This window comes from Aedes albopictus, chromosome 3 (genome assembly GCF_035046485.1).
Source record: "Aedes albopictus strain Foshan chromosome 3, AalbF5, whole genome shotgun sequence".
Taxonomy (NCBI): domain Eukaryota; kingdom Metazoa; phylum Arthropoda; class Insecta; order Diptera; family Culicidae; genus Aedes; species Aedes albopictus.
The window spans coordinates 263880077-263902416 of record NC_085138.1 but is presented as its reverse complement, the minus strand read 5'-3'; the positions used below and the strand labels follow the sequence as shown (position 1 = coordinate 263902416).

Below are 22340 nucleotides of genomic sequence, written 5' to 3'. Positions count from 1 at the left end.
CACCGCGAAAATCGAGAGACTACGGTGGACGGGTCACGTCATCAGGGTGTCAGATAGCAACCGGACTAAAATGGTTCTCGAGAGTCATCCGACCGGTACAAAAAACGTGGTGCGCAGCGAGCTAGGTGGGTCGATCAAGTGGAGGACGACCTGCGGATCCTACGCAGAGTGCGGAACTGGAAGGTAAGATAGTAATCGAGAAAAGTGCGTCCGAATCGTACAAGCTCAAGCTGTCAATTGACTAATCGACATTGTTCTGCACATCTGATCACATCATTTTGACATGATCGATCCTGTTCACACGGAAATTCTGCTATTCTGCTATTCTGCTATTATCAACGCATCCCCTGGCTTTCGCCCATCTGCGTTGTCTTTTCACTAGGCAATACGTCTACCAATTGATGTTTATGGGCTTGCCGGACCAAGTCATGTAGCTAAGCCAAACACCCCACCTACAACTGTTGGGTAGGCACCATTGTCCCGCCCACTGGTCTTTTACAGCTAGTTGTAGGTGCATGTGTGCGTGTAAGTATTGGAGTGTGTGTGTCAGTGTTGGTGTATTGTAGGCGCCAACTCGTTCTAATCCACTCTGATAGCTAACACCCTATTGAACCATTACCCTTAAATTTGGCAATCTATGAAATAGAATGAGTTAAACGCCTGTAGAAAACAGTCAGTTAAATCAAACAAGGAATATTAGTATTAAAGCGAAGATACAACGAAGCAACGCCCCGAACCTCGAGAGCACAAACCCCAAGAACCAAATGACAGGCAGCGCCGATAAGTCGATCGACTGGCCACCATCAGTGAATAACCAATCGAGTAAACCCCCCAGCACAAACTGCCACCAGCTCTCCCGACCTGCGCCCAACAAATCCGAGGCACAGCCCAGCCTTAGCTTCACCTTAAAACCAAAATCTAGATTACAGAGCACAATACTTCCCAAGTAACCACACAGCTCGAGCCGCAAATCACGCACAACACGGCACAAATAAGACAAACACTACCACGCCCGTACAACCGAACCCGACCTAGAGTAGAGAAGGGTCTCTTTCCACTCCAACCCGGACTCAACTGCACCCACAGGGCAGCGCACCTCACCCACACCGCACTCATTCATGCATCACTGTCCGAGCCGCACGGTCACCTGGGTTGAGTCTATCTGTATGACCTCGCCCAACCCGTAACGCAGAGTTTAAGTCCCTCTCTTGCATTACAAAGTACTCCCTCTTCCCAAAAATCTGTGCGTGGTATAAATGAGATCTTAAGGCTGAAGAAATCGTCACCAATACAACCGCCAACACTGAGCACTCAATGATGTCGGCCTTATCAACGACGACCCCCTCAGTCCCAAACCCAATTATCCCACACTACCCAAGTAACCACCCTGCTGAAGCCGTAAGCACCACACGCACAAAGCACACACACACCGACACGCACCACCCCACACAAACCACCAAGGCCGAACAAAAGCGGAAAGCGGTGCCACCACTGCTGAATCACGAGTTTTTCAGTATAATTCAGCAATCGTAGATCCATTCTTCGACCCTACTCAGCCCTAACGGTCCATAGCAATGCCTGTCAATATATGCGCCTCACACATGCAACCCCTACACCCTAACAGTATGGTCACTTGGGTATCCCTGGGTTTTGACATGATGGTCAGGGATCACAGCCATCAAAACGTTCCACACTTTATCAGGGCTTACGACCTGTAGACATGATGATTTCTCAATAGTTTCAAGCTCTTTCGGACCTTCCGCTATTGGAGACCATCATGGCTAGCGGTGTTATGATCGATCCTGTTCACACGGAAATTTCTTTCAAAATCATAACGATGGACTTTTTTTACACACATTTATTCGAGTAAACATATGGACAGAATGTATGGATCGAATCAAACATTTTTCTCCACTGTTTCCACAGTTCTTTAATGAAGGGCACAACGTTTATCCAGCATATGCTGTTTATAAATTACATTTTTTCATATCGTTGAAGGTTATTACTCAATGTATGCTGTGATTAAAAAGTTCAACTTTTTATTTCCCAGTTAATTTTAAACTGTTCCAGGCAATTATTAGACAATAATGACTGGATTTTCTTAAAGACCCAACTTTCGAGTACTGTAAGATATTATTGATAAGTTATTGAATATAATGATAGTATTATGTTAAGTTTTTCGTTAGCAATATCATATCATTAGCATTATCACTATTATCAGCGATAAAAAACATAAGAAACTTGTTATCTGTAGACGATGAAGATTGGATTCATTATGTCTTATATATTTGAAAAATCTAATAAAAGTGATGCTTTTTAGTTCAGTAAGTTAAACTCTAGAATAAACTTCGTAAGTATTGAACTCATCCCTCTGGTCCGGTGTGCATCTTATTGAACGAACGGCTTCTTGAAACGACGGTACCCAATGCTTTTTGGCTTTTTGTCAATTCCGGACGCATCTTCCATTTCTTGTTTGGCCTTTAGTTTATGTTTCTTACCGTACCAATGTTGGGAGAACAATTTTTCATCTGCCATTATACAGTTGCAGGTCTTACAATAATACTTACCGGATGGCATCCGGTACAATGACCAATCCATTTGCGCTGGCTGAGGGCTAGTCAAAGCAGCTAGAATAGTCTCAGCGTTGCAGCCACCTTTAGCACTGGACGAAGAATTCCTAGATGGCGGGGGCATGCGACCAATCGATTTCAACTTTTTCAAATGCTTAACGCCTTTCAAATGGGTTTCCATAACGGCCGCGGAAGTGACCGCTATTTGACAGACCTTGCAGAATACTCCACTGTCATCGACGCAGTCGGCACTTTCCTTTTTGCGCACCTCGGCCTCCAAAGTTTTGGCGGGTTGCACGACAGGTGCGACAACCACAGGTGGTGCATAAGGTGGAACCACCACTGGTTGTGGTATTACTGAAACAGGTGGAGCTACGCTTGTAGTTATAGGCACCGAACTTATGGCCGGATCAATGTTAGTACCCTCGAGCAATCCCTCCGGAACTGCTGGCGGAGGCTCCAACCGCATTCTTTTGGCTTCGCTGACGCTGTAGTGATTCTTATTAGCAAACGATTGACCAATTCCAAATCTATCTGGATCACCGTCTGAGACTGCATGGCTAGTTTTAGGAAAAAAATGAAATGTATTAGAAAAACTGTAGAAGATATTGATATACATTACAACAGCTATATTGACTTGTACTTGACTAGATTATAGCTAACCTTACCTCACTGGAAACAAAAAAAAATAAACAAAGACAAATCAATAACTGTTGCAAGTTGCATATCAATATTCCAATAGAATAATTCTCGTTGAATCCAGATCACCATTTACTTGAAGTTTGTAAATTAGATTTTTTACTCCATCGTTAGAATACGGTGAGAATTAGAACTTAAGCGACTTCTCAAAAGAATCAAAAATTTTAAAACAAAGAGCGGAAAAAGATAAGCTTTCCGATTGGAGTGTAGTTTTTTTTGGCATTTTCCAGGAGAATTAAAGAACAAGCCAAGGACAAAATAATTTCTAGGTTTGGCCTTGCATCTCATGTTAGCATTTTTATGTTATTTATGAATAGTGGGCTTTTAACAATCATTAATTTAAATATATTCACACAATTTTACACTTACTAAGCACGCAATTCAATTCTGATTAGAGACATACGAAAGAGCTTTCATTGTTTCACCATATTCTAACGACTGACCATAAAAGACAACTAATAAGGCTCCACATAAACCGCAACTTGGTTTCAGCGAGAATTACTCGATACCGAAATTGATTTCTAAAGAAACGCCGGCAGTTTGTTTCCTTTGAAGTCAATCCACTGCACTAGTATAACATTACCAATTACTCTGGCGTTCCCGTCTTCAACCATTCGCCATTGCGCAGGAGAAAGCAATTTGAGCAACCGCGCTGAAAATCATAGGATAGGAAATAGTGTAAGAAAAACACCTTCCAAGTGAAACACAGAGCATGAAGCCATTACCGGTGCGGTCAATCACGGTCACATCATTGACCGCGTAGGTCGTATTTTTGTTTCCTAGCCTTCGATCGTGGTGCATCGGATGAGATCAGATCGAACAGCTATCACTTAAAACAAAAATTAACGGGAACCTCGTGTTTGGCTTCAGCACAGGCGGGGTACCCCTGGATTAAGCATACATTTTATTTCGCTTTCGATTTGATGATCTATCTTCCCAGAGAATAATAACCAGTCGTTTTACTTACCAATGAAATAAATCTTCAAAATCTGAATTTCTGATAAAATGTATCCGTTAACCCAGGAGTGAACCCATCTACCATCTGAGCATGAGACTGACTCAAGAATTGAAAGTAGGTAGATAATATATGCGCTTATTATTGGCCGGTAAAACGGAGTCACACAAAGTTGAGTACGAATAACATAAAACCGGGTACATCTAGATCAGTACACGAATAAGCCTGTTCCTGGCACTGTGACCTTATGTATTACAATAGGGGTATTCACTTAACAGATTAAATAACTGCGTATGATTATTTGATTATTGAAATGTTTCATGAAATTGTGAAAGAAATAACCATAGTTTGTCTTGGTGATTGCGACATTTAATCAGATTAATCAGTTTACACTGCTGAATCCCCTAAATATTTCTTACAATAAAGAAGGTCGAGGAATAATGAACATTAACATACGTAATTAATAGCATCCTTATTATGTGTTGGGTCCGACATTTTTATTATTTATACAGAACTTTATGTGTTTTCGTTTTACCGTATACTTGAGAGTAATAAAAGGTACAAATTTTAAATTGAAATATAAGTTTATCTAGAGACCTTAAGTGTCTCCGTTGCACTTAAATTTTCTCTTCCTAGTAAAAATGTACGAAAACGATATTTTATTCAATTTTTACGGATAGATATAGATATAAAGCATTTGAAATAAGTATCAATGCAGCTTCTTCTTCTGGAGTATGTATATTAGCATGGGACACAAAAAGACATTTCACTCCTGTACACTTTTTGAGTTAGATTTTGGCTCCATATCAACTGTGCAAAATTTCAGCTCGATTGGAGAAATTATATTTTAGCGCCAGTCGTTTCAAATTTTCATGCGATTCACTATGGGGAAAATCAATTTGTTAAAGAAAAATTGCCACAGGTTGCTCATTAACCCCTAAAAATTAGTGGATGAATGATTTCTGTTGGAACGCAAAGCCATCTAAGGCACGTGGAAAAAGTTATTAACTGAAAACTGTTTAACATGTAAGGAATAACAATAAATAATAAAATCTCGTCATCGCTTTGCGGTCTTCGAAGGTCTGATTTCTCCAGAGGATCCGCAAGCGGCAAGGTAGGCCTACTGCTCATCTTTTGCGAGTGTGTTAGTGTCGATTGGCAACGCGACCTGGAGCCTGGTCGAATCCAGCTTGGAAATCGGTTTGTGTTGCCGATGGGGATGGCCCGCCAAATCGCATTGTGTTGTTTGGGAAGGCCCGCTCGATGCATGTTAGGTAGGCGTAGTTTAGTCGAGTTTGACGTGCCTGCACCATCCCTGGATTTCTCACGAAGTTTTTCACAGAAATCATTCATCGACATATTTTAAGGGATCAAGGGGTGACCCCAAGCTATTTTCTTTGAAGTAGTATTTACATCAAACGTATTCGTCCACGTCTTTCATTTAGCTAAATTTTAAAATTTTTTGATGAAAATTCGTGTTATGGGAGTCCGCAAATTCATAGAACAGGAGTCTCTGCTATAAGTCTACTTGTTGACGCAGCTTAGTGATGAGTAGGCCCTTTGCGTATTCGGTCGTTTGAAGCTTCCACGTTTGAAGTCTATATACCGTCATAATGACAGCTTCCCGTCATCGCATCGATTATAGGTAGAAAATCATGACTGTAAACATCAAGTTAGCTCAAGCGTGGACGGATTGTTCAAAAGCTAAATTTATTATCAGTTTTTTCCTACATTATATTAGTTTAAATTAGTGGAACTTGTTATGCACCTACGAATAGCCTATTGAATTAATAATTCACGGTGTAAAACAGGTATATATGATAGCTCATGACTTGTATCTATGAATGAATTGTAATGTTGGTTAAAACCAATTATGTTGTATGCTTCATGTAGGTTTAACTGCTCTTTGCCTATCCTCGCTATAAATACCAACTACCAGAACTGGCAGAAGTTCATAAGTATTGACTTGTAAGTGACTAAGACGTTTATTTCAAATGACGGTGAATTAATGCCTAATGTTCTAAACAGGTCTCAAGCGACAAGAACAGTATATCTAGATTGAGGTTCTCACGCTCATACATATAAAAACTAAATTGTAAGTCATGCTTCTGAATTTGTATACAAATATTGTCCCCCACACTAATTCTGTTATTCTGTTATAATCAACGCACCCCCGGGCCGTGGCCAATCTGCGTTGAATCGCTGGGCGATACGTCTACCAGTAGACTTGTATCTGCCCTATGCTAAACCGATTAGCATAGCAAGTCCTTTCCACTGATGAGTAGGCTCGAATGTCCCGCTCCTCCCTATAACCCATAGGGGGAAATAAGGAGTTTTCAGTTTCAAGTTTTGCATGGATCATGACACCAACTCTTTCTACCATAATGCTTTAAAAATTCTGAAATAAAAGAAAACTAATATGATGAAAATAATTGAGATACAAGTTTTTATACAAAATTTAAAGATCAGTTATTTAAAGGTGAATTGAAGAAATGTTAAGTACGGTATCTATATTATAAAATGTTCCGCACCGTCACGAATGCCATGAATAAGCAAACACATGAATATTCTATTTGCCTAGTAGTAGAAAGAGTTGCGTGCCTGTTTATAAAAGTTTTTACTTATCTTGATTGCTCCGGACAATTTCCGTTTGTGTTGGGGAACTTCGTGAGTGTACCAGGATAAGTTTTCTACAAAACTATGGCGTTTTCTGGAATTAAAAAATAAAAGGAAATACTGGGCCGCACAGCTCCGCGGCCCACTTATATTAGTATAAATATATATATAGGACGAAGTAGTCAGTTTTTGTCGATTTCGTCAAGTATGCGTCTTAAGTCTTAAGTCTTGAGTCTTGATCACCCGTTGGCTTCGAATCTATAAGCATGCACTATTAAATGCTGCACTTTCACACTATTGGTTTCGGTTTCTTAGTTATTTCAAATTGATATGGCAAGAACACATTATTAAGCATTAGACATTCTAAACATATTAGGGTTTACTACTAAAACAACTATCACATATGAAAATATTGATATTGAAAATTAAAATTAATATTAATCACAAGTAAATACAATGTCAGCACTGTGAATGAGCAATTTGAATACACGAGATACTACTATTTGTTGCATATTGATTGTTAAAATTCACCGAATAGTGGAAAGCCCAGACAACAATTCCAAGTCTGCTGACTCCAGAAAGATCACAAGATTCGTCACAAAGCACAAATGTTTTCATTATGCTTCACAACGACTCTCGCAACCCTTCCCGACTCAACCGACTGGAACTGTTTTCTGAGTATAGAAACTACTAAGCCCTTGCAGGTTCCTCCTGTTTATCGAGCATTTCTGATAAATCAGCTATACTCCATCTGTAGCAGCCGATTCGCAATGAACCGTTGGAGGCGCATTAAAGTGTTAAAGGTGATATTTTCATTACAAGAATTATAATTAACTTCCTTCACTTTAAAGTCAAACCCTGTGATCTTGGCTAGTGTTATTATAGTTTACCAATAATTTCACCCTAATCTTGACCCTAACATAGTTATGCGCTTAGTGTAAGTGGACGCCGCTTATGATTTTGGTTGGACAATGACCAAAATAGTGTTGTTTCGACAATAGTCACATACTATGCCCTACGACATTGACGATTCTATTGTCTATGGCTCACCTATTTCGTGCCACCCAGCAGGGACTTGGTCTGGTACCCAATTCAGTTTATCCGCTCCTCGTAATGTACCGCACCTCTTTTGATTTGTGATATATTACGCGGAACATTATTCTCTTCATTCGGATAGCGGCTATGTAACCCATTGGATTAAAAGCCTCCATCAAACATGAAGCGATTAATTGGAGACTGAAGACTCTATACCAAATTTGGCTCAGAGACAGGTAATCAGTGAGGTCAGTTTTTCTCGTTTGTCAGAGACGATTGATACGTATTAAGACAAACTTTCCACTGCATCTGCCAGCAATAATCGGTTATCGATCAACATTCCGAGTACCCCAATTTACACAAGAATGCCAAGGATCACCGCTCATGCTTTACAATACAGTTGGAAAAACTAGAACAACACCTGGCCACAATGATGCATAAAGCACTAAAGCGGACCGGAAGTTTTGGTGAGCCAGCCCCCACCAATATCGTCCCCCACACTAATTGAAATAAAATTTCAGTCGAGTCTCGCCACAACCGGACTTCGGAAAAGTTTTACACTACTAATGGTTTGAACTCATTTTTGCAGATCTAAAAAAAATTTGATGTAGGTACTATCGAGAAAAGTGTACGTACTATCTTCAAAACTTACATCAACACCTCTTACAGATTATAACTTGTCTAATTCTAGTTGGCCCAACCTGGACATGGTTTTCAAATGTATTTTTGCACCAGCAAACAAAACACAACGGTTTTGCGATTCGTACATTGAAGGCTATTTGTAAACCTTGTGCAGACTACAAATAAAACAACATAGCATATACTACCCCATATAGCCGAGGCGGTAAACGCACGGGTATTCAGCATGACCATGCTGAGGGTGACGGGTTCGATTCCCGGTCGGTCCAGGATCTTTTCGTAAAGGAAATTTCCTTGACTTCCTTGGGCATAGAGTATCTTCGTGCCTGCCACACGATATACACATGCAAAATGGTCATTGGCAGAGGAAGCCCTCAGTTAATAACTGTGGAAGTGCTCATAGAACACTAAGCTGAGAAGCAGGCTTTGTCCCAGTGAGGACGTTACGCCAAGAAGAAGAAGAAGAAGAAGCATATACTACTGTGAATTGCATATCAGTCCCATCTTTGCTGGCTTTCCTATGCATATGGGACAGATATGCGATTCACTGCAGTATATGACAGCCGTATTTGTGCCACTTTCCCTAGATTAATGCTGTTCTTTCTAAAAAGTACTTTTATCGCAACATTTTTGAATTAATTAAATCTAATCAGCCTCAGTTGTTTTATCAACAATACACAGTTGGTGAATAAATCTGTAAATTCCGTCAGTAGTGATTTGAACTTTCAGTGAAATATTTATCGAATAGAGGACGAAACTTTCAGTGCCGAGTGAATTTCATCGTGCAACTTTTATATAAAAACTCAATATTTTAAGCGTCCCCTTTCGAAATAGTGATATCAATTTATTTTATATTCCCAACGAATGTGGAAGCTATGAGAAGTTTTTTTTTCGATATGTGTAAGAGAAAATTGTGTATTGGTAGATGGTAAAATTTCATTTACGAGCTCAAAGTGGTGTTCAATATAGCATAGAACTTGAAAAGGTTAGTCAAATATAACACGATTTTCCGAACATGCCAAAATCAATACGGAGGAGTCTCAAATGATGATGTACTGTTGGCAATGCTGTACTGTTCTGCTAGCTCAAATTGATATTCCAAAAGAAGAATATAGCGCATTTAGTTCACCACTGGACTATCGCACTAGTTTTCACGATTGCGAAAACGGAATTAAAAGTGCACGTCTTCGGTGTCTTCAGAGCACTTGATTTGATGCAATCGCGCACTTTTATTTACGTTTTCGCACTTATAAAGACTGAGTGCGCAGTCCAGTGGTGATAACTGCGGTTGTTTTTGTTTGGCATTTAAGCATGCACGATTGTTTTGATAAATGTAAATGCAAGACCGATTAGTTTGTTTTTTTTTTATATGCAAGCAACAATAAGAATCAATGTTGTCACAACGTCAGCTGTCAAACGCGTGAAGCGTTGTAGTAACAATATACCGCATTTAGTTCACTGGACTGCGCACTCAGTTTTCATAAATCAAATGCGAAAACGTAAATAAAAGTGCGTGATTGTATCAAATCAAATTGATATCTTCGGTGCACTATTTCTTCGATGCATGCTGAATAAGTGCTCTGAAGACACCGAATCCGTTTGATGCAATCGCGCACTTTTATTAGCGTTTTTGCACTCGTGAAAACTAGTGCGATAGTTCAGTCGGAGTCGCCACAACTTAATGCGCTATATAATCGTTCGAATTATTTTTCCAAAATTCAAAGCCCGATTTCTGTTATTGACATCTGATCAGCAGTTTGGGGGGTGGTGCAAAAGGCTAAAAGTGAAGGTTAATATCCGTGAAAAAAAAATATTGGAGCTTTGCAGTGAAACTTGTTTTCTACGCTCATGAGCGGCTATTGGAACACTGGTACACTGAGGATATGAGCCGTTTTATTGATCACGCGTTAGCTCCGAAGTTTAACTATAATTCTTTGCTTCCCACCAAGAATGTTTCATATCACCTTGCAAGAGTCTTACTCTACCGCCCACAACTCATCTCAGAAGCCAAATCCCAAGATGCGACTAATGACGAAAAACCTGCAGAGTCGGGCCATCATAAAACTTCTTCAAACAGTACATTGTTTAAACGCAGAATACTATTAATCAGTTCCAAGGGAGATACCATTAAGAATCTACAGGGGGTGGCCAAAATTTTTGGGATAGGCAACTTTTTGTCCTTACAAACAAAGTTCAACAATCTGTAACTTTCCATAGAGTGCATCAAAAATTCTCAAATTTTGAATGTTTCTCAACCTATTATTTGTGCATCATTGGTACAAATTTGGGCTCGATTGATTATTTTTTCACGAAACTAGAACCGTTTTCGTAAAACACTATTTTTAAGACAACTAATTTTCAAACTCTCGTATTTCGGAAACCAGTGAACCGAATCGAGTGCAATTTTGAACGTTTATCAACATATATGAGAGCTTCACAAGTCTTTAAAAAATAGGCACCTTTTGGACGTTGAAACAAGTTATGGAGGATTTTGGGACTTTTTTCGAAAAAATGTAAATTTTTTACATCAATGTCATTACAATTAAATTCAACTAAATTCACTTTATTTATGAGATTTTCATCCGTTTGCTGGTTCATCTCGTCAATGTCATTACATTTTGGTTATGATATCCAAAGATTTTCTGCTACCCTCCACCTGGATATTCAATCTTGACGCGATGGGATGGCTTAACCCATTAGCACTTTAGCGCCAGTTTATTCACCACCGCTTGAACTTTGAGCTAAATACCTATATCTGGTTTTCGAGTTGAGCGCAAGTGAAGGAATCGGCCGTAAGTGCTAATGGGAACCAAAGGAGTATCCGTTGTGCATTTATCATAGGTTCAAGACAAGCTATAATTCAGCTTGCATAGACCTAATCTTTGCATTCTTTGAATTTTCTCAAATTTAACATTAATTGTTTAATTTAATGTAACGCAAGAGTGGGTAGGGGAAGTCTCTGCGTTACACTCATCATTCATCACTGCAGAAATGCCGCGAATACAACGTGCCCACACATCACTTGTTCATCGATTTCAAATCGGCGTATGATACAATCGATCGAGAACAGCTATGGCAGATTATGCACGAATACGGATTCCCGGATAAACTGATACGGTTGATCAAGGCGACGATGGTTCGAGTGATGTGCGTAGTTCGAGTATCAGGGACACTCTCGAGTCCCTTCGAATCTCGCAGAGGGTTACGGCAAAGTGATGGTCTTTCGTGCTTGCTGTTCAACATTGCTTTGGAGGGTGTAATAAGAAGAGCGGGGATAAACACGAGTGGGACGATTTTCACGAAGTCCGTTCAGCTGCTTGGTTTCGCCGATGATATTGATATTATTGCTCGTAAATTTGAGACGATGGCGGAAACGTACATCCGACTAAAGAGTGAAGCCAGGCGAATCGGATTAGTCATTAATGTGTCGAAAACAAAGTACATGATGGCAAAGGGCTCCAGGGAGGAATCACCGCGCCCGCCACCCCGAATTCATATCGACGGTGATGAAATCGAGGCGGTTGAAGAATTCGTGTACTTGGGCTCACTGGTGACCGCCGACAACGACACCAGCAGAGGAATTCAGAGGCGCATTGTGGCAGGAAATCGTTCTTACTTTGGACTCCGCAGAACTCTACGATCGAATAAAGTTCGCCGTAACACGAAGTTAACCATCTACAAAACGCTGATTAGACCGGTCGTCCTCTATGGGTACGAAACATGGACCCTACGTGCAGAGGATCAACGCGCCCTTGGAGTTTTCGAACGGAAGGTGTTGCGTACCATCTACGGCGGAGTGCAGATGGAAGACGGGACTTTTTCTTCTTTTTCTTCTTCTTCTTCTTGGCGTAACGTCCTCATTGGGACAAAGCCTGCTTCTCAGCTTAGTGTTCTATGAGCACTTCCACAGTTATTAACTGAGAGCTTCCTCTGCCAATGACCATTTTGCATGTGTAAATCGTGTGGCAGGCACGAAGATACTCTATGCCCAAGGAAGTCAAGTAAATTTCCTTTACGAAAAGATCCTGGACCGACCGGGAATCGAACCCGTCACCCTCAGCATGGTCATGCTGAATACCCGTGCGTTTACCGCCTCGGCTATATGGGCCCTAAGACGGGACTTGGAGAAAGCGAATGAACCACGAGCTGCATCAGCTGCTGAGAGAACCAACCATCGTCCATACCGCGAAACTCGGGAGGCTACGGTGGGCGGGTCACGTCATCAGGATGTCGGATAGCAACCCGACTAAAATGGTTCTCGAGAGTCATCCGACCGGTACAAGAAGACGTGGAGCGCAGCGAGCTAGGTGGGTCGACCAAGTGGAGGACGATCTGCGGATCCTACGCAGAGTGCGGAACTGGAGACAAACAGCCATGGACCGAGTGGAGTGGAGGCGGCTACTATGTACAGCAGAGGCCACCCCGGCCTTAGCCTGACCGGTAAGGTAAGGTAAGACTTTTTTGACATAAAGGGTTTGACTTATATCATTAGGGGCGGCTGATCTACGTCCGAGTGCCAGGGAAGGACTCCAAGCTCAACTGTGCACTATGGTCCTCCGGAAAGTAGGGGGTTGGTGTCAGGCCCTTCGAGCCAGGCGTAAAAAGCCATTGTAACGGAAAATCAGCAACAGAATAATACGAACCGAGACTAACGGCAACGACCCCAGCGAACAAAAAGAACTTTCGATTGGAAACTCGGTACGTGGAACTGCCGATCTCTCAACTTCATTGGGAGCACCCGCATTCTCGCCGATCTGCTGAAGGACCGCGGGTTCGACATCGTAGCGCTGCAGGAGGTGTGTTGGACAGGATCCATGGTGCGAACGTTTAGAGGTAATCATACCATCTACCAGAGCTGCGGCAACACACGCGAGCTGGGAACAACTTTCATCGTGATGGGTGATATGCAGAGGCGCGTGATCGGTTGGTGGCCGATCGACGAAAGAATGTGCAGGTTGGAATCAAAGGCCGATTCTTCAACTTCAGCATAATAACCGTGCACAGCCCACACTCCGGAAGTATTGATGATGACAAGGACGCATTTTATGCGCAGCTCGAACGTGAGTACGATCGCTGCCCAAGCCACGACGTCAAGATCATCATAGGTGATTTGAACGCTCAGGTAGGCCAGGAGGAGGAATTCAGACCGACGATTGGTAGGTTCAGCGCCCACCAGCAGACGAACGAAAACGGCCTACGACTCATTGATTTCGCCGCCTCCAAAAATATGGCCATACGTAGCACCTTTTTCCAACACAGCCTCCCTTATCGTTACACCTGGAGATCACCACAGCAGACGGAATCTCAAATCGACCACGTTCTGATTGACGGAAGGCACTTCTCCGACATTGTCGACGTCAGGACCTATCGTGGCGCCAACATCGACTCCGACCACTATCTGGTGATGGTCAAACTGCGCCCAAAACTTTCTGTCATCAACAATGTACGGTACCGGCGACCGCCACGGTACAGCCTAGAGCGACTCAAACAACCGGTTGTCGCCTCAGCATACGCGGAGAATCTCGGGGCCGCGTTGCCAGACGAGGGCGAGCTCGATAAGACCCCTCTAGAAGACTGCTGGATAACAGTGAAAGCAGCCATCAACGACGCAGACGAGAGCACCATCGGGTACGTGGAACGGAATTGACGGAACGAATGGTTCGACGAAGAGTGCAGAACGGTTTTGGAGGAGAAGAACGCAGCGAGGGCGGTAATGCTGCAGCAAGGGACTCGAGAGAACGTGGAACGTTACAAACAGAAGCGGAAACAGCAGACCCGGGAGAAAAAGTGCCGCTTGGAAGAAGCGGAGTGTGAAGAAATGGAACTGCTGTGCTGTTCTAAAGAAACACGGAAGTTCTATCAGAAGCTCAAAGCATCCCGCAACGGCTTCGTGCCGCGAGTCGAAATAAAGACCGGATAAAGACGGAGGCCTCTTGACGGACGGACGTGAGGTGATCGAAAGGTGGAAGCAGCACTTCGATCAGCACCTGAACGACGTGGAGAACGTAGGTACGGGAGCCCACGGCAACGGAGGAAACGACGACGCTAGTGCAGCGGAGGACGGAAATGAACCAACTCCCACGCTGAGGGAAATTAAGGATGCCATTCGCCAGCTCAAAACCAACAAAGCAGCTGGTAGGGATGGTATCGCAGCTGAACTCATCAAGATGGGCCCAGAAAAGTTGGCCACCTGTCTGCATCGGCTGATAGTCAGGATCTGGGAAACCGAACAGCTACCGGAGGTAGGGGTAATCTGCCCCATTCACAAGAAAGGCGACCATTTGGAATGTGAGAACTTCAAGGCGATCATTATTTTGAATGATGACTACAAAATGCTATCCCAGATCATCTTCCGTCGTCTGTCACCTAAAACGAATGAGTTCGTGGGAAGTTATCAAGCTGGCTTCATCGACGGCCCGTCGACATCGGACCAGATCTTTACCGTACGACAAATCCTCCAGAAATGCCGTGAATACCAGGTCCCAACGCATCACCTGTTCATCGACTTCAAAGCGGCATACGACAGTATCGACCGCGCAGAGCTATGGAGAATCATGGACGAAAACGGCTTCCCTGGGAAGCTTACCAGACTTATAAGAGCAACGATGGACGGTGTGCAGAATAGCGTAATAATTTCAGGTGAACTATACAGTTCATTCGAATCTCGACGGGGACTATGACAAGCTGCCTACTATTCAACATCGCTCTGGAAGGTGTTATGCGACGAGCCGGGCTCAACAGCAGAGGTACGATCTTCACGAAATCCGGCCAATTTGTCTGTTTTGCGGATGATATGGATATTATTGCTAGAACATTTGGAACGGTGGCAGAACTGTACACCCGCCTGAAATGTGAAGCCAAACATGCTGGTAGGTGGGACTGAGCGAGACAGGACAAACCTTGGCAGCGATGTTACGATAGACGGGGATATTTTCGAAGTGGTAGAAGAATTCGTCTACCTCGGTTCCTTGCAAACGGCTGACAATAACGTGAGCCGTGAAATATGAAGGTGCATCATCAGTGGAAGTCGTGCCTACTACGGACTCCAGAAGAACCTGCGGTCAAAAAGGTTCACCCCCGCACCAATTGTACCTTGTACAAGACGCTAATACGACCGGTGGTCCTCTACGGGCACGAGACATGGACCATGCTCGAGGAGGACCCACAAGCACAGTTTTCGAGCGACGCGTGCTAAGGACGATCTTCGGCGGTGTGCAGGAGAACAGTGTGTGGCGAAGAAGGATGAACCACGAGCTCGCTGCATTTTACGGCGAAGCCAGCATCCAGAAGGTGGCGGCCAAAGCCGGAAGGATACGGTGGGCACTGGGCAGGGCATGTTGAGAGAATGCCGGACAACAACCCTGCAAAGCTGGTGTTTGCAACTGATCCGGCTGGCACAAGAAGGCGTGGAGCGCAGAGCACGATGGGCGGACCAGGTGGAGCGTGACTTGGCGAGCATTGGGCCCGACCGAGGATGGAGAACGGCAGCCACAAACCGAGTATTGTGGCGTACTGTTGTTGATTTTGTCTTGTCTTAAATTTGATGTTGAACAAATAAATGTATGTATATTGTTAATGAATACTTAAAATTTCATTAAATTCGATTCACTGGTTTAGAAGATATGACAGTTAAAAATTAGTTGTCTTAAAAATAGTGTTTTACGGGAACGGTTCTAGCTTTGCGAAACAATCACCAATTGAGCTCAAATTTGTACCAATGAATAATGAATTGATTCGTTTATTTTGCATTTCAAGTGCAGGTTGATATTTTCAGCATGATGATAAAAAATACGATAAAAATGACGATACTCAAACTTTGAACCTTTGGTTTGCCAATCCATAGCCTTACCATCTGAGCCAATCCTCACATTCTACTGTGACACATTATACGTCACTTTTGTTAAAGCAATGTTTGCTTGTGCCTACCTGTCACTTGAATCAATGATCAATCATCGCAATCATCAAGAAAAAGCAAAGCTACTATGTTTGATTATTCTGTCTGCCAACAGTTGCGTCAACCCCAGATATCAAAAAACTCAGGCAAGCTTCTACTTTTCGATTTTTGTGATTTTTTTCGTAGATCGGATAAGAAAATGATGTATGGCAATATTGTTCAGAAAAATGTGGGTAATTATTTAATGATTTGGTACTTGTTATAAAAGTTGTGTGTTTGAATTTCGTAGAACAAGAACTGTTGAAAAATGTAACTTTTTAGGGTACTTGCATGACTAAAAATCGAATAAATATGATCAAAACATTCTCCGATCAGCACATAATGTTCACAAAAGTTGTAAGGAATAGAAAAAACTTTCATTTACTGGCGGCCGCGACATTTTATATGGCTTCTAGCCTTCATGGGCATTTTTAAAGGTAAAAAATGATCAAAAAACACATTTCTGACTTGAGGCACCTCGAAATCTTCACCAATTTAGCTGAAAATTTGACCAGCAGTTTGTTTTAGCATTAGAATTAAGATGTGGGGGTGACTGGCTGAATTCGAGAAATTTCATTTTTTATGAAGAGGTCTAATGCACATATAATAGGATGACAAGCAGTCAAAATTTGAGAATGTTTGATGCACTCTATGAAAAGTAACAGTTGTACTTTTTTGTGTGAGAAAGAAAAGTTGCCTATCCCAAACATTTTGGCCACCCCTCCTAAATGTTACGGTTGACGCGCCAGTAAATATTGGTCACCCTAGATCAATGCAGTCGCTATTTAGTTGGACGGAATGTATAAAAAAGGAGGAAGATAGATTGGTGGGCTCCTTCAGTTGAAGCGAGTTAAGTAGATTGAAAAATAAGTTAATCGAAACAGAGTAGAGTTAATCGAAACGAAGTAGAGCGGTTTGAACCCATTTTTTTTTTGAATAGTATTACGGCATTGATAATTGTAAGTGAATTGTATTGAAGTTGTAATATAAACATATTAAATAAAGATATTTTTAGTTCAAGCTGATCAACGAAAACAAGGTCTTTTGATCTGCTCTGAAGCACAGTGCCTTGAGTGTGGTTGAACCAACTTAACAGATACTATATCTTCTTCGAAACAATATTATGGCTTTACATCGTGTTGATCATTAAAACATCAATTATTATCAAACTTAAATCGAGTTAAGAATACATAACTTATAAATTGTTCATCGAAAACCCCTCCCCGAGTAAATTTCTGTCTGAACCCCTGTAGAAAACTTTTTTGCAAAGAGCTAATAAAAATGTTCTAGAAATTAAAAACGATCGACTATGCGCACAAATATATATTGCAGACAAAAGCATTTTCAAGCAAGTATTTGATTCGTCCGTGACAACTTTGAATCTAGTTCAACAATTTCAATTGATTCAATTAGGAACATCGTAAGGGTTATAAATAAAATACAAACAATTCCAATCCAGTAATGTCCAATAACAAAACTCACCGTCTAGTCCATTGGCCATCCTTGTTGAAGTAGCCCCTGCCGGCCGGGGTTTTCTTGCCGCTAACCACCATTCGGTGCCGTTTTCCAGTGTAGTGCTGATTGGCATGCTGGATCGAAGTCAGCGGCAAATCACATGCCTCACAGCGCAATGAATTTGGCCCAACCGGTTCCACCGGTACGGGCTTCCGCTTGGCCCGATACGGCATAGGTGTTCCGGTACGCTCGCACCAGTCCGTCAGCCATTGGATGATTTTCTTCTCGTGCACCTTCGATTGATAGTGCACGTTGGCGGAGATGTGGGAATTCATTTTGCTCTTGCACAGACCACAGTCCAGATCTCTAAACAATGCCTTCAATTCCGGTGGGAAGAGCTGCTCGTCGTCCGGATTGGCTGAAACGGGAATAATTTAATTGGGATGACACCGGAAGTTTATCGCTAGTTCCTTACCATAATAATTAGTAGATGTATAAGCCTTGGCACGCTTGGAAACATAAGATCGATCTTTCAGCGTGGAAGGATCACGCCGGTGATCATTTGCTTTGTTGTAGAACTGATCGACATGCGCCAGTGGAGTGGTGAATACCGGAGGAACCACGGCTCCAGCAGCACCATGTGGGTATGCCGTCGTAGTTGCCGGGTAATAGGCAGCAGGATCAACCGCCGCTCCACTCGTGTAGTATTCCTGATACGCCTTATGTTGTTCGTATTGTTCCAGTTGCTTCTGGTAGCTATTGTGGGCCTCCAGGTACTGATTGTAGGCTGCCTGCTGTTCTTCATAAGTAGTGATAGTGGCCTGTTTTTGCATGTACTGCTCGTAAGCAGCTTGCTGCTGTTGATACAACGCATACGCATTCTGATACGTACGCCATTGCTCCACAGCATTTGCAGCAGATGCAGCTAGTGCTGCATCCGAATCCGCTTCCAAACCAGGTTTTGTTGGTTCTTTCGGAGGATCCATCCCGCAAACTCTCCTACACTATCTAAGAATGATATCTCTGTAAAATCGACTATTTACTGCAATAATTTGATGCTTACCTCGTTCTACAAGCTTTCAGAAGAAACTGTGACGCAATATTCCAACAAATGCAGCACTTTTTTCGCTATTTTTCAAGTTTTTCACTCCGTAAAATTTACTAAAATAAACAGTCGTCGGCGTCGGCAGCGGCACAGCATCGATCAGACGGAAAATGGAAAACGTCAAATGAAGAAGGATCCTATTTTTCAAAAGGGCCAAAAGAAGAACAAATGGTAAACTGTTCACATCTCTAAATATACTAAACGCTAAGGGGAGCGACACTTTTTTGCCTCGAGTTTTGCCGAGCCGAAATAAACCCATGGGTATTGCATTTTTTGCACCGTATTCGACCCCCTGCAGAATTTTTTTGTCACACCACAATATGTTCCCACAAGTTTCAGCATACATTGGTTCGTTTCATTGCTAGAAATTTTAAGCGTCGGTTACACTTTTTGGGTGGTGCATGGAATAATCGGTTTGTTTACTTGCTACTTTCCTTGATGTTTGGCGTGTGAACAAATATTTTAGACGATTGAACATTTGCACGGTAATCTATAAAGCAAAGCAAGATGCAATATCTTTTATATTAAATTTCTTCATAAAATATATGTGTGCGCAGTCCAGTGGTGAACTAAATGCGGTATATTGATAGGCATAATTTTTATATGTGGGCAGTTTTATAGAATTTATGTTTGCAAACAGACTTTTTAAAGGTGATGCCAAATTGCAAAAATAACACGTTAAGTCTTGCGTTAAGTACTGTTCCTTTGAATTCCACTAAGAATGTGCATCCTTTGACAGATACGTATTTCGACCTCAACTGTAAGGTCGTCTTCAGTGTCTTGTGACTTGACTCGAGGATGGAATTCAAAGGAACAGTACTTAACGCGATTTTCTTTTTATTATGGATTTGGTTGGAATTCAAAAAACTTTTTTTGAGAAAAATATTTTTGATAATCGTGGGTTGTTTACAACATACATCGGAAGTGATGAATATGGTAGTGCATCATTGAACGCACACAGCGCACTACACCCGGTACTGAAAAAAAGTGTCGCTAGTCAAAAAGTGTCGCTAGTCAAAACGACGCTATTCGGTTTGGTGCTGCCGCCATAATATTTACAGATATTCCCCTAACAAGCCCACACTGAACGGCGGCTTGCGGTGAAAATTATTATTCTGAGGGTCAATTTAAATACACAACGCCCAAGAGCCACTAAATTTGTGCAGACTGATTTTCGTTTCATTTCAACAGAATTATGTTTTCAATTTTACCATGGACTCGATTTTCAATTGGGTTGTTTAGTGAATAAAATATTGCTATTTTCTATAGCCTAATCGAAAGAGCTCATTTTCTAAGTATAACGTGATTTTATTGGATTCCAATACCTTTGTTTTGATGGTTAAATTAACAAAACAATTTTAATTTTTGTGGATAGAATGACAGTTCAATCGCTAAAGTGACAGTTCGACCCGAACAAAAAAAATTACCCATACAAACTTTAAATGCATTTTAAAAATAGTTCCCGAACTCCGAAAATTATGAAATTTTGGATTTCGACTAATTGTTGGGCGGTGAATCCGATTATGAAATAATCCGGATACTCCTAAAGAACCCAATTAAAAAAAAGTTTCTGTTGGCAACCGGATTCGAACCAAGAACCTTGACATCACCTGTCTCGCACGCTACCACTCAGCTATCGAACCGGTTAATGTGAGAAGAAACAAAACGCACACAAGAAGCGTTGGTGGGTCGATGATCATGTTTTGCCATGGTAAATTTAAAAACATTGTTATGCTTGTCATTACTGCAAGCCGCCTTTCAGTGCAGGTTAATCATCTTCAAAAATAACACTTTTGTTGACCAGTGTGAAGTGGTTGCTCACATCTCACATTTTTCGCACTGTCGCACTCAATGAGGTACAGATACAGGTGGCGCAGATAAACATTGCAAACCACTGGTTGTCTCTTTTCTTCTCCCGCTGATCAAATGCAACTCAATTAGTGACGTCACTAATTGAGTTGCATTTGATCAGCGGGAGAAGAAAAGAGACAACCAGTGGTTTGCAATGTTTATCTGCGCCACCTGTATCTGTACCTCATTGTGTCGCACTGTCAAACTTTTGGAAGTCGCTTTTATTTTTTTCGCTTCCATCTTTTCCCGTCGACATCCATCAGCTTTTGGAGTGGAAGGCGAACGACGAACAAAGGCCAATTTCTCTGGAGTTGTTCAGGAAGAAAATCGGAATCGTCGGAAAAAATGTAATGTCTGCGATTTTCGGGCTTGCTAGTGCCGTGTCTCGTGTGTTAAAGTGGTTGAAAATGTGCTCCGAATAGCCAGCGATTGGACGGTGTTAGATTGTCGGTATTTCCGAAGCGGAAAAGTGTATAAAATTTGATTTTTACCTCGGCCAGAAGCGGATGAATATTGTGCAAGAAGTGCAAGTGAAATCTGTCGTCAGCAGTAGTAGAGAAGCAGCAGTGCAGCAGCGGAACCCAAAGTGATAGTGAAACACAAGTGGAAGAAAAATGTCCAGCCGAGTACGCAAACAGAACGAGCCAATGAAGGCGTTTGTTCCGGTGAGCTCGCTTGTGGTGCGGGGCTCGGGCTCGCTTCACTGTACGACACCCGGCGCTGGTCCTGGGGGCGGTGGTAGTAAATCCCTTTCGGCGACCCTATCGCCCCCCATCCGGCATATTTCCCCTGAGCATGCCATCTCCGGCCACCGGAGCCCCGGTGCACTTACGTACAAGGGTAAGTAGACTTCAGCTATCAATGTTACATATTTTCCCTGAAAGCTAAGCAGTCGTAAGGCCTGTGCAAACTCAAACGTAAGTCGGGACTAAATTGATTTTTTTTTACAATTTTTTCAAAATACAAAATATTTCCTTCAACTCTGGAATTGATCAAGCGGGTTATCGAAACTAAAGTGCAAATACATAATTACATACAGGGGATGGCCAAAATGTTTGGGATAGGCAACTTTTTTTCTCTCACAAAAAATTTCAACATGCTATAACTTTTTATAGAGCGCATCAAAAAATCTCAAATTTTGACTGTTTGTCAACCTATTATATGTGCATCATTGGTACAAATTTGGGCTCGATTGATAAATCTTTCGCAAAGTTAGAACCGTTCGGGTAAAACACTATTTTTCAGACAACTCATTTTTGAGCTGTCATATCTCGGAAACCAGTGAACCGAATTGAATGAAATTTTGAACGTACACTAACAATATGTAAATGCTTCACAAACTATTAAAAGATAGGTACTTTTTAAACATTGAAAAAAGTTATCATGGATTGACACTTTTTGGACTTTTCTCGAAAAAATGTATTTTTTTCACATCAATGTCAATAAATTTTAGTGTTGATATCCAAAGATTTTCCACTTCTG

The 22340-nt window shown here is 41.9% G+C and overlaps 1 protein-coding gene across 2 annotated transcripts; it reads right to left on the bottom strand.

The window, feature by feature from the left end:
* Positions 1-651: 651 nt before the first annotated feature.
* LOC115253715 (uncharacterized) lies at positions 652-19117 on the bottom strand. Of its 2 annotated transcripts, none has more exons than XM_062860567.1 (4): positions 18966-19117; positions 18378-18910; positions 17930-18320; positions 652-3130 (listed from the first exon to the last, which is right to left on the bottom strand). In XM_062860567.1, the coding sequence occupies exons 2-4, from the start codon at positions 18886-18888 to the stop codon at positions 2389-2391; spliced, it is 1644 nt and encodes a 547-aa protein (XP_062716551.1). In that variant the 5' UTR covers positions 18889-18910; positions 18966-19117; the 3' UTR covers positions 652-2388. The 2 variants fall into 2 exon arrangements, with proteins under 2 accessions (XP_062716551.1, XP_062716552.1); XM_062860568.1 differs by having other exon boundaries at positions 18378-18906; positions 18966-19109.
* Positions 19118-22340: the final 3223 nt, after the last annotated feature.

What these genes read in the sequence shown, in the direction of transcription:
- LOC115253715 (XM_062860567.1), bottom strand. Translation starts at nt 18,888, where the DNA reads ATGGATCCTCCGAAAGAACCAACAAAACCTGGTTTGGAAGCGGATTCG. An exon ending in TACATCTACTAATTATTATG is followed by an intron (nt 18,321 to 18,377) that starts GTAAGGAACTAG and finishes TTCCCGTTTCAG; the next exon opens with CCAATCCGGACGACGAGCAG. An exon ending in GATGGCCAATGGACTAGACG is followed by an intron (nt 3,131 to 17,929) that starts GTGAGTTTTGTT and finishes TCCTAAAACTAG; the next exon opens with CCATGCAGTCTCAGACGGTG.